This window comes from Electrophorus electricus, chromosome 22 (genome assembly GCF_041902795.1).
Source record: "Electrophorus electricus isolate QZ-2024a chromosome 22, ASM4190279v1, whole genome shotgun sequence".
Lineage (NCBI taxonomy): Eukaryota > Metazoa > Chordata > Actinopteri > Gymnotiformes > Gymnotidae > Electrophorus > Electrophorus electricus.
Genome location: NC_137518.1, coordinates 12,330,300 through 12,341,750, shown reverse-complemented (window position 1 = coordinate 12,341,750; position 11,451 = coordinate 12,330,300). Strand labels below are relative to the sequence as shown.

General features: G+C 50.4%; 1 protein-coding gene across 3 annotated transcripts; it reads right to left on the bottom strand.

Moving 5' to 3' along the window:
- Positions 1–392: 392 nt before the first annotated feature.
- Positions 393–11,313, bottom strand: LOC113580753 (monocarboxylate transporter 2-like). Of its 3 annotated transcripts, none has more exons than XM_081705422.1 (5): positions 10,944–11,313; positions 8,093–8,236; positions 5,835–6,074; positions 4,903–5,523; positions 393–810 (listed from the first exon to the last, which is right to left on the bottom strand). In XM_081705422.1, exons 1-5 carry the CDS (start codon positions 11,158–11,160, stop codon positions 515–517), a joined length of 1,518 nt encoding a protein of 505 aa, XP_081561548.1. In that variant the 5' UTR covers positions 11,161–11,313; the 3' UTR covers positions 393–514. The 3 variants fall into 3 exon arrangements, with proteins under 3 accessions (XP_081561548.1, XP_026871289.3, XP_081561549.1); XM_027015488.3 differs by having other exon boundaries at positions 4,903–5,520; XM_081705423.1 differs by lacking the exon at positions 10,944–11,313 and adding an exon at positions 9,849–10,055.
- Positions 11,314–11,451: the final 138 nt, after the last annotated feature.

The following is an 11,451-nucleotide window of genomic DNA, read 5'->3' as shown; positions in this document are numbered from 1 at the left end:
TCTCAAAACGAGATTATCGAAAATGTTTCAGCACTGTAACAGAGACAAAATATCACAGCAGGTCTGAGCAACAGAATGAAATGCTTGTATCCCGACTGAGGTCCTGGGACGTCACCGAACCCTGCACAGATGTAGACTTGTTCAGGGATCCATTAGTTGAACACTGCAGGCTGGAAGACGGACGGACGGATACACATCCGGATGACGGACGGACGGATACACATCCGGATGAAGGTTTGTGTCGATAATGATTTCTATGAAATCATTAGCAGTGTGTGTGTGTGTGTGTGTGTGTGTGTGTGTAAATTTCCATCACCAGCAACTCCAGAACTGTGAAGACATTAACAGGAATTCTAATGAATTCTTCAGACTCTGAAGAAGCAGAATCCAGCTACCAAAACAATGAACCGCAACTTTAATGCCCTATACATCTACCAACCACTAAAATACATTTCTACTAAAAATGGAAGATAAAATTCAGTCTTTTTGGATAAAATTCAGTCTTTTGTTGTCGTTACACTATGTTGTCTTCTGTCTCTGCTTTGACCTGAAGTGTCCCAGTCTCCTGTCCCAGGCCTGGATCACCAACTCCCGCTGCCTTGTGATCGGCCCGTGGGTGTCCACTCTGTACCCCATGCTGCACTGTCCTTTCGCCCAGCTCGGAGGTTCTGTCCTGGGTGTGCTTGGCCCGATTCAGCTGCCTGTAGTTCCAGTAATTCATGGTGAACAGAAACAGGCCGGCGGTCAGCATCACGGCGCCGCACATGTAGAACAAGTAGCTGTAGTCTGCAAACATGTCCACCAGTGCCCCTGTGGGGGAGACGAGAATCGTGAAGCCGAGAGCACAGGACGTCCCACTCACGAGGTTTGGAACAAAACCGACCGAGCAGTGTCAAGGCTAGTGTTGGGAGTTACGATGTGAGTTATACCTCACTGACTGGACACCCGGTAAAACCACGCTCATGTTTAATGTCTCTGCTAGAGCTACTGCAACAGATGGGGAACAGGTAGGGAACTCTGCACCACGAAGGGTGGGGACAGCCTGCCTCCCAGAGATGAAACAATCGGGCAGGTTTTGGGGGATCGAAGTAAATCAGTTTCATCTGCGATTTTGCCTGTTACAAGATAAACGAGGTGCGTGTCTGAAGGGACAAATTTACATCAAGAAAACACATCCTGAAGTGCTTTTGCTTCTTATAGAGACATCGAGAGCAACCAATAATCTAATAAAGTTGAGTATCTAATCACAGCTCTGAATCGACTGCCGTAGGGCTCACGGCTGCTGAAACCTTACACCCATGCACTTCACCCCACCCCCCAGACACACGGGAAGACAGACAGACGCACGTCTTGACCGACAGGTGCTGCTGCAGTGTCAGGGGGCATCTCCGAGGGCAACTATGCCAATTAAAACCCTGCTGCTAATGGCTCTTTCATGCATGCCAGTGGTGGTGGTGGTGATGATGATGATGATGATGCCAGGGGAGTTTCCGCTTGCCCTTCAGTCTCATGCCATGGCAAAACAACCGTGGCGCCTGTGGTTTGATTGATTGCGTGGCAATTTTGGGGGCGGGGCCCAATGCCCTGGGTCCTCGTTAAACCCAGCACTTGATTGGTGCAGCAGTAATTACGCCCCATCTGTTGAAGTCACCAATGTTGTATTTTATTTTATTAATTATTAACTGCTCCGTCCCCTTGCTCTCTGGATGTACTCCTGCTTAATGATCACACAGGTAAGAGCTGTTAATGAGTGAGGGAACGAAGCACGATTTGTTAAACACACGGCAAGCGAGGGGTAAATCACTACCATGTCTACTCCTCTTCCTCATTAGGGTGACCTGCGGGTAGCGGCGAGGTGGAGCGCGCCAGGCTTGACGGGCACAAGGAGAGTGTGTATAGAGGAACATGCTGGAAGAGAATGGTGAGTGTGTGTGTGCGCATATGCGTGTGAGTATATGTGGGCGTATGTGTGTGCACGTGCATGCGTGTGTGTGAAGGTAGTTAAGTAGGAGCTTATTTACTCTGTTAAACACGGGTCTCGGAACTGAGGCGTCACCTCACATCAACGAAGCCTAGATATGTTCACCTCATTAAGCCTAGATATGTTCACCACCAGGTTGTTTTTGACAAAACGTGTGTGTGTGTGTCAGTGTGTGTGAGAGAGTTTAAGTGTGTTTTCCTAATGGACATGGTAACATCCAGATAATCAAAACACAAGGAAGTGCAGTAACAGAAATGAAGGTCTTCAAAACACACACACACACACACACACACACACACACACACACACACACACACACACACACACACACACACACACACACACACACACACACACACACACACACACGTTTCTGCTCTCCGTGTAGGTGTGTGTATCAGAACTGCTCTCAGTGTGTTTTTGTCTTTGTGGGGTTTGTTCCGAAATGTCTCACAGGACAGACTCAGCATGAAGACAATCAGAAGACTCTAGTCAACATCACAGGATACAAACAGGAAGTGCTTGATCACTCACTTCCTTTATTCCTGCACACACCTCACTGGAAATATTTATCTCCAAGTACGCAGATACTCCAGCAGCAGCGTAGTAACTCATCTGCTTCTCGGCCGGTGGTCACTCACTACAGGTTCACTGAGGGAGGGGTGAGATTGGTAGGCAAACCGCTCACAGACCCCGGCACCGACCCCGAACGCGTACAGACCCCGGCACCGACCCCGAACGCGTACAGACCCCGGCACCGACCCCGAACGCGTACAGACCCCGGCACCGACCCCGAACGCGTACAGACCCCGGCACCGACCCCGAACGCGTACAGACCCCGGCACCGACCCCGAACGCGTACAGACCCCGGCACCGACCCCGAACGCGTACAGACCCCGGCACCGACCCCGAACGCGTACAGACCCCAGCACCGACCCCGAACGCGTACAGACCCCAGCACCGACCCCGAACGCGTACAGACCCCAGCACCGACCCCGAACGCATATAGACCCCAGCACCGACCCCGAACGCATAGACCCCAGCACCGACCCCAAACGCATAGACCCCAGGACCGACCCCGAACGCATAGACCCCAGCACTGACCCCGAACGCATACAGACCCCAGCACCGACCCCGAACGCGTACAGACCCCAGCACTGACCCCGAACGCATACAGACCCCAGCACTGACCCCGAACGCATATAGACCCCAGCACTGACCCCGAACGCATAGACCCCAGCACTGACCCCGAACGCGTACAGACCCCAGCACTGACCCCGAACGCGTACAGACCCCAGCACTGACCCCGAACGCATACAGACCCCAGCACCGACCCCGAACGCATACAGACCCCAGCACCGACCCCGAACGCATACAGACCCCAGCACCGACCCCGAACGCATACAGACCCCAGCACTGACCCTGAACCACTCACCCCAGCACTGACCCCGAACGCATAGACCCCAGCACTGACCCTGAACCACTCACCCCAGCTCTGCTACTGTGTTTGATACACTCGTATCAGAGCACCAGCCGTCATATGAACGCTACAATTTGTGCAGAGTGACAGTTATGTAATTATACACCTATAAAATACACCTGTTGCAGGGAGGGAAGGTGCAAGCAAGGTGATTCTCCTAAATTGACTAGTGAGCGTGTATATGGCGACATTGGTAGCTCAGTGGTTAAGGTACTGAACTAATAATCCAAAGGTTGCCAGTTCAAGTCTCACCACTGCCAGGTTGCCACTGTTGGGCCCCTGAACAAAACCCTTAACCCTCAATTTGTGTTCAGTCAGAAGTGTACGGTTTTTTGGATAAAAGCATCAGGTAAACTCTGTAAATGGCGACGCAGTACACAGCTCCACCTTCTACATCACCGGCGCCACCTGCTGCCGCCTGGGCAGCGGCGCTAGGGCCGCAGGGTGGAATTATCAGCTTAGCGCCAGCCGAGAGGGACCTCACAGCTACTTAGCTTCGGAAAAACCGCTCCGTAATTTACCCAGCGATCCGAATCCTCACGCGGCCGGCCGAGCAGGACAGCGTCGTAAGCCCAGGCGGCTCCGCCTGATTTGCAGTGGGAAATAACCGTGACCAATTACTGCCTCGCCCCCCGCCCCTCCGAATGGGCCGAGCGGCACTCCCTCACCAGCCGTAATCCAATTGTGGTGGAATGTCTTGCAGTAATGACACCCTGGACCAGATTCCCACACTACTGTGTAGTCTCATTAGTCACGCAGCCAGGGAAAGAGAGTGCAAGAGAGAGAGAGGTTGTTCTACTGTGGTGACACTAAGTCAGTCCTGCGTTCTCTGTTGTCCTTAATGTCTCAAAGTGCGATGACCTTTTTCAACGGGAATAAAAACTGCATAGATGCCTGTGTGCATCCATCTATGGTTAACAGAGAAGACACTAGATGAGTCTGTTTATGTGAATGGATTCTTGTCTTAAAACAAAGCAGTTTAAATGATCCATAATGCTGGGGTCAAAGTTCGGTTTCTAAACGCTGAACCTGTATCGGACACTCTGAGGTTTTCAAATGCTGCATTGATCCTTCAAAACCATACCAAATCGACCTGCGGCAGGCACTCAGACATGCTCTCATGCTACAATAAACCTTTTTAAAAACCCTGTTTACTATTTTATGTTTTTCTTTTCAGTTAAGATGTGCTGGAAATTCATACAAGGGCCTCAAGACTAAAAGGGAAAAACATGGAACTGGATACCTTTACTCTGCCCAGAAAGCACACTGACCCCTGACACTGACAGGACCTCCGACACTGAAGACACCAGATACTGAAAGGACCTCCGATTTGCTCACAGAGCCTAACTGTCTGTAACTGCCCATAATCGTGCGTAACAATCTGTAACACTCTGCAACTCCCATAATCACGTGTAACTATGTACCCGTCTGTACCGCTCACCTGCGATGGGCGGCCCCAGCAGGACGGGGCAGCACTCAAGGATGGTGACCAACCCCACGGCACTGGAGAATCGTCCAGGTCCCACCAGGTCCATCAGGCACTCAAAGAGCAGGGCGCACACCATGCCGTAGACCACGCCGTAACAGACCGCGTACGCCACCAGCCCCCAGTACCCCGACGCCAGTGGGCACAGCAGGTGGCACACGCCGTTGTAAGCCACAGCGAAGCTGAACAGGTACTGGACCCGGCGCCGGACCAGCCTGGTGTTGGCCAGGAGGCCGGTGCCGGGCCGGGCGAGCATGTCGACGATGGCCAGGACAGAGAGCAGGCTGGCAGCCGAGTACTCGTCCACGCCACGGTGCTTGGCATACGGGGCCAAGAAGATCATGGGCGCAAAGAAGCCAAAGAACATCAGCACGTTTCCCATCAGGTAGATGACGAAACCACGGTGACCAAACAGGGACAGATCCAGGAAGCAGCTCAGGCTCTCCGCACAGCTCCGCCCACGCAGAGGCGCTGGCCCGCTGGGCCGCTCTTCGTCTCCGCCCCCGCACGGGGCTTCCGGAGTCCGCGCTCTGTCAGGCAAGGGTTTGAGAGGGACGGCAGGAGCGCCCCCTACTGCTAAGTAGGAAAACATAATTACATTATGAAAATTACATTATGTTCAAGTTGGATGCGACAGCAGGCAAGTGTAAGTCATTGCACTACTGCTATATGTAACATTTTTATAAAACAGAGCAAAGAGAGTGAAGGGCAAAATCTAGTTATAATTTTATATGTATATATATATATATATTTATACTAATGATTTCTGATACCATATTCTTGTTTAAGCTGGATATAATTATTCTGTCCTGTATACCCATGCACCATGCACAGTGGGGTCCATCACTCAACACACCATGCTGCCTGGCAGACAGATGTGGGCCTACCATCGCACAAGGGCCTCATGAGCGCGCCAGCCACACAGCAGTTGAGCAGCATGGCCCCGAGGATGACGAACCCGCCCCGCCAGCCGAAACGGTCGAACAGGAACTGGTTCAGTGGAGCAAGGGTGCACAGGAACACAGGGCTTCCCGCCATGGCCAGGCCGTTGGCGATCGGCCTCTTGACCTGGAAGTACTTCCCGATTATGGTCAGAGACGGCTGGAGGTTGAAGGAAAGGCCGACACCTGTGGAGAAGGAAGTTATGGTGGGTGAAGGTTAGAGTTACGGTGAGTGAAGGTTAGAGTTAGAGTTACGGTGGGTGAAGGTTAGAGTTACGATGAGTGTTCCTCGGGGTGCCGCAGGAATTCACAGCTGTGCACGATTAAAAAGACGACCATTTCTGCTCCGTTCACGTTAGCGCTCTGTCCCATTTACCGCTTCCCGCTAAAAACCCGTTAACAGAACCTGAAATAATTTCTAAATGAGTCTGCGATTTAAAAGGGTATTAAATTAGAGGCTGGGCATCATTCATATACCACCACCTTCTCTGCCAAAGGGGGGAAAAAAATCCAATTTAACAGTGTCTCATTCTCTAACCCAGTATCTTCTTTATTAGCCAGGCCTATGCGTGGAGATGGAGCACTAGAGGTGGTGGTGTGGGTGGAGGAGAGGACCTGCCTGCAGGTCGTGCTCTGGCACCACCTACAAGTCATTTCAATTTCCATGTAAGTTTACGACACAATTCTTTCATGCTTTTCGATTTTGATTCTGAGTAATGTGTTGGCGCTTAAACCAGTGCATTATACCGAGAGATTTTATATGGATTTCCAATTATGGTTTAATGTATTCAAAATAATTACATTGAAGCAAAACAGGGTGATGTGGCTCAGAGATTTGGTTTAAGCTTCAGGAAAAAAAACAGATTTGATTTCTAATAGAAACAGGCTTTAGGCCCATTAGCCGCTAAATGGCAGGAATTGTACAATCCCCCGGGGGTCCAGCTGCTCACATCACAGCTCACCTACAGATAGGGTTCGGGTTTCAGCCTCGGTTATGCTGACTGTTTAAAGAATAGGGAGTCTACAAACCCATCAGTGCACCCACTTTCTCTCTCTATAAAACATGTCTTTGCGTTTGTTGTACTGAGTTAGTAAACTCAGAGTGCATCCCACAGGGGAGTTGGCAGGTTGTGGGAGAGGAGGCAGAGGTGGGATAGAGAGATTAAAACCAAGGTGTCCAATTTTATGCATCTCAAACTGCTGAGTGATTTACACCGATTTCCCCAGTGGTTTATGCTCGATACCAAATACCGAGCTAAACCATGTAATGCATCACTCTGAACCCATCGAGCCATCAGTTATTAAAAACGCCACATTTGATGAACTTTTATACACACATCAGATATAAGCTTAGACCACAGGTCCAAAAAATGTTTGTGCTATCATTAGCTAGCGACCTGAAAGGAAGGAGATCAGGAGGAAACACTGCAATTCTAGAAAGGTCTTCCGTGCCAACTCTGTCCACACATAAATCCTCCCCGGCCGAGGTAATGAGCACTAGGTGCTCCATGTGGCGACCACACCGGAGCCTGGCCCAGAGGACCACAGCGGGACACCACAGACTTAATTACACCCAGAGAGAGAGAAGAGGGAAGAGATTTGGAAAGAAAGACAGAAGGTAAAAAGTGGATAAAAAGGCAGAGTAATGCAGAGAAAGAAGACAGACAGAAGAAAGAAAAGGAGAGGAGAGGGAGCTGGAGAGAGAGATGGAGAGAGAAATGGAGAGAACCACAGCTTGTGCCTGAGGGGTCTGAAGAGCTGTGGCTCGTCCCTGCGGTCTGACATGAGGGTGAATCTCTACATGCCCTTCCTGACCCACAGGACTGAATAATAATAATAAACAACACACCTGTGAGAACTTGCTCCTAAGCACACCCCAATTACACACACCTCTGAGAACTTGCTCCTAAGCACACCCCAATTACACACACCTCTGAGAACTTGCCCAAGCACGTAGGGCCTTATCTTCAAAGCTTAGCTTAGTGAGGTGTGATGGGACACATCATTTAAGAACACAGTCACAGTGATGAGGCTTGTCACCTAAATATTGTGACTATATGCTGTGCTGCAGCTGGGTTGAGTTAGGGGCGTGTTCAGTGTCACGTGTTGAGTTAGGGGCGTGTTCAGTGTCACGTGTTGAGCTTGTGGCATGTTAAGTTGTGGGTGCTGAGTTAGGGGCGTGTTCAGTGGCGGGGGTTGAGTACCTCCAATGATGCCGACACACATGTACAAGTGCGTAATGCTGCTGCCAAAAGAAGCCGTCACCATGGCGACGCCGCACATGACCCCTCCCGTAATGACCACCGGTCTACTGCCATAACGGTTCACCAGGATACTACTGATTGGACCTAGAGAGAGAGCGAGAGCGAGAGAGAGAGAGAGAGAGCGAGAGAGAGAGAGAGAGAGAGAGAGAGAGAGAGAGAGAGAGAGAGTATAAAGGGGGATAGGTGGATAGAGCAAAAAGAAAGTGAATGTATAGTTGGTTGAGCAGATAGAAGGAAAGAAAAACAGAAATTGGGTGAGGGAGAGAGAGAAACAGAAATATCACATTTTGCATATTTTGATGAGAACTAAACATTTGCCTAATATCATTTTTCATAAAAACACCAATAAATGTGGCTTGTCTAGGCCACCGTATCACTATTCACATCACTTCCTCTCGGAGTTTAACTGCAAGCACTTCTAATGACACCCATTAGATCATAGTCACGTTTCATATTACTTTGATCTTGACGAAAAACAACTGCAGAAGAAGAAAATTATCAACTAAATTATCTACATCAATCAGATGGTTAAGTCTCTCTCTTACACACACACACACACTCCATCTGTGGAAGGAGATGGAAAACGAGTCAGTTTTTCTTTTCTCAAGAAAATTAAAAACCAAAAAAAAGCACTTAGTGTAAAAAGGCACAGCTGAGACTACCAATTCATTACAAAGAGGCTGTTCCTAAATGAGAGGAACCTCCAAATGGGCTCTAAAACAGAACTACGCATTTGCTGTTCCAATTTATTTCAAGGGTTTTTTCCCCCCAGACAAGGTCACGTAAGGCCGCCGCAATTATACCAGGACTTCTTACACACGCACGCTAACAAACATTGTTCACAGTGCAAGGAAAAACAATTGAAGGAACTCAAGGAAATCTTAAGATGCAACGTTAAAGGTAAGCTAAAAATAAAATAAATAAACACACCATACTCAAAAAAGATGAAAACAATCTGTGCTGCGTTTCAACCCACGCGCGCTCTCGCCGGCTCACTTAAGCAAACGTCAGTCAAACCGTGGGCGGCCTATGCGTGTTCGACTGATCCCAGACCTGCTGCCCCTGGGAGCTCTACAGGCGCCTGGGACCGAACCCAGGGCGACAGGGCACGAGGAACAGAACGGCCCAACACCCAACAGACTGATCCCGCGCGTGGACGAGGGTCATCGCCCAAGCGCGTGCCGAAAAGCTCGTGTTAGATTATCTGCAGAGGCGCTGATGGTCTCGCACCGCGTTGGGAGACTTTCCTGATTGTTGGTTGGATTACACATCCCGCAGAGCGTGGCTCGCTCTGACGACCCGCGCGAGAGTACCGCGCTTCCAAAGGCAAACACTCGCAGAAAGCAACGTGTTCCGGGGCAGCGAGAAGCTTCTGTGTGTGCTTTTACCTCCCTGGTAGTTCCCAAACGCCAAGGGCGCACAGAAAACCAGCCTTCTGGATGCTCGAAGGCGTCCACTCAGCCCGCCCTTAAAGTCCCTAAAGGAGCAGCGCCGGCACCTCCGTGAGTTCAGAGCTACTCCGAGCGCAGGCGCGACAGCGAAGTAAAGACAACCGTGTCGTGCAGACGCTCGCTCTCACGTTCAGAACCTAAAACTCAGGCCTCGAGCTGCTGTGACGTCATCCTGTTCATGAGGCGTTGATCATCCCCCGTGCGAAGACAGACACACACACACACACACACACACACACACACACCGGGCCCGGCGAAGCCGCTGTCGCGCGGGTGCGACAGGGGTCGTCGCGGCGAACGCCACCCCGGGGACCCGCGCGGAGAAAAGAGAGCAATGGACCCGCGCGTGATGTATATCTGCTGTCGCTGTTGAGTGCGCGCGGGGGTGACTTTGGCATAGAGGAGCCAAGGGCGTTATGATGGAGTCCGTGCCGTCGCCGCTACACACATGGGAACCCTCTTCCCTCCCTCGCTCGCTCGCTCTTGCGGTGTGTGCGCGCGCGCGCGCAAACTGCAGAACACACACAAGCGCGCGCGCGCGTGCGTGTGTTAATGATGATGGCTCTCTCAGACCCCAGCGCTCTGCAGTCTTTGCACTCGGGGGGGGGGGCACTTTTTCCCTAGCGTCTGCGTAAAAACGCTGTGATCACTCGGCTTTGGTTCAAGCCCCTCATGATTTAACCACTTCCTTCCTGCACGCGGCGATGACCTCTCACGGACAGCAATCAATAGTTCAGAAAACACACTATCGGTCCGATAACAATGTAACACCAAGCGATAGTATCACACGAGTTTTTATTTGCTGGTTCATCTAAACACGGTTACTACTGAAAGGCTGTTTTAAATGTCTCAGGATGAACGGTGGTGTTTTGTCACTCCGGTGAGAATAAACGCTGTAGTGGGACGGTCATTTAATCAAGACTGCTCTGCGACTAGTACCTCGTGTAAAGTCACAACTACCGAAGAACTTTTGTCGGTACCTTTTTCTCCAGCATCGTCAATACTGCGACGATTTTAGTTTTAAAGCTTCGATGCAGGAGTACTGTCACGTGATTTTATAAACCAATATATAATCAATAAAGGTCTCAGGCTGCGTTCCAGATACTGCTGAATTCATGAAGTCATTTCAGGGCAAAACTAAATGTGCATCCAGAAATGCAGCTTCTGTGTCTTTTTTTGGGGAGATACAAATGTTACCGATGGCCCAAAAATTGGTGATTCTCCCACACTCCCTCAACACAGAGCATGTTAGCACCCAAAGAGGAGTCCAACAGCCAATACAGAAATAACAGTCGTTGTTCTATACAGATTGGCTCAAAATGCACAAAAGACTGCATTACCTCCCGCGTACATAACAGCCAGCATGATGGAGGACACCCAGGCAATCTGGCTGTAGGAGACCCCAAAGTCCCGCTGGATCTCCTTGAAGTAGATGGTGAGCGCCTTGGGGAAGGCGTAGGAGAAGCCGATGGAGATGAAGGCCCCGAACACGACCACCCAGCCCCAGCCGCCGTCTGGAGGGCTGGAGCCTGACGGAGAAGGCCCGACGACACCCATGACTGCTCAGAGAGAACGCCACGGAGGGAGTGAGAGGGGGCTAGGCGTAGAAGATAGAGGGATGTGGCATTTAGTGTGAGGACTGGCTCTTTCCTGTAGATCTCGAACTTTGCACCTTTCCTAAGTCAATCAGTGTTTGACAGTGCCAGTCAATATCACATGACATCCACTTATTGACGATGATTAATGTGTTGACAGTGATCTATACCTGGTTCTCTTTTCAAACCCATGGCATTATTATACACTTATTAGTGTTCACTCAGGACATATTGCACTCAGTTTTATTCTCCA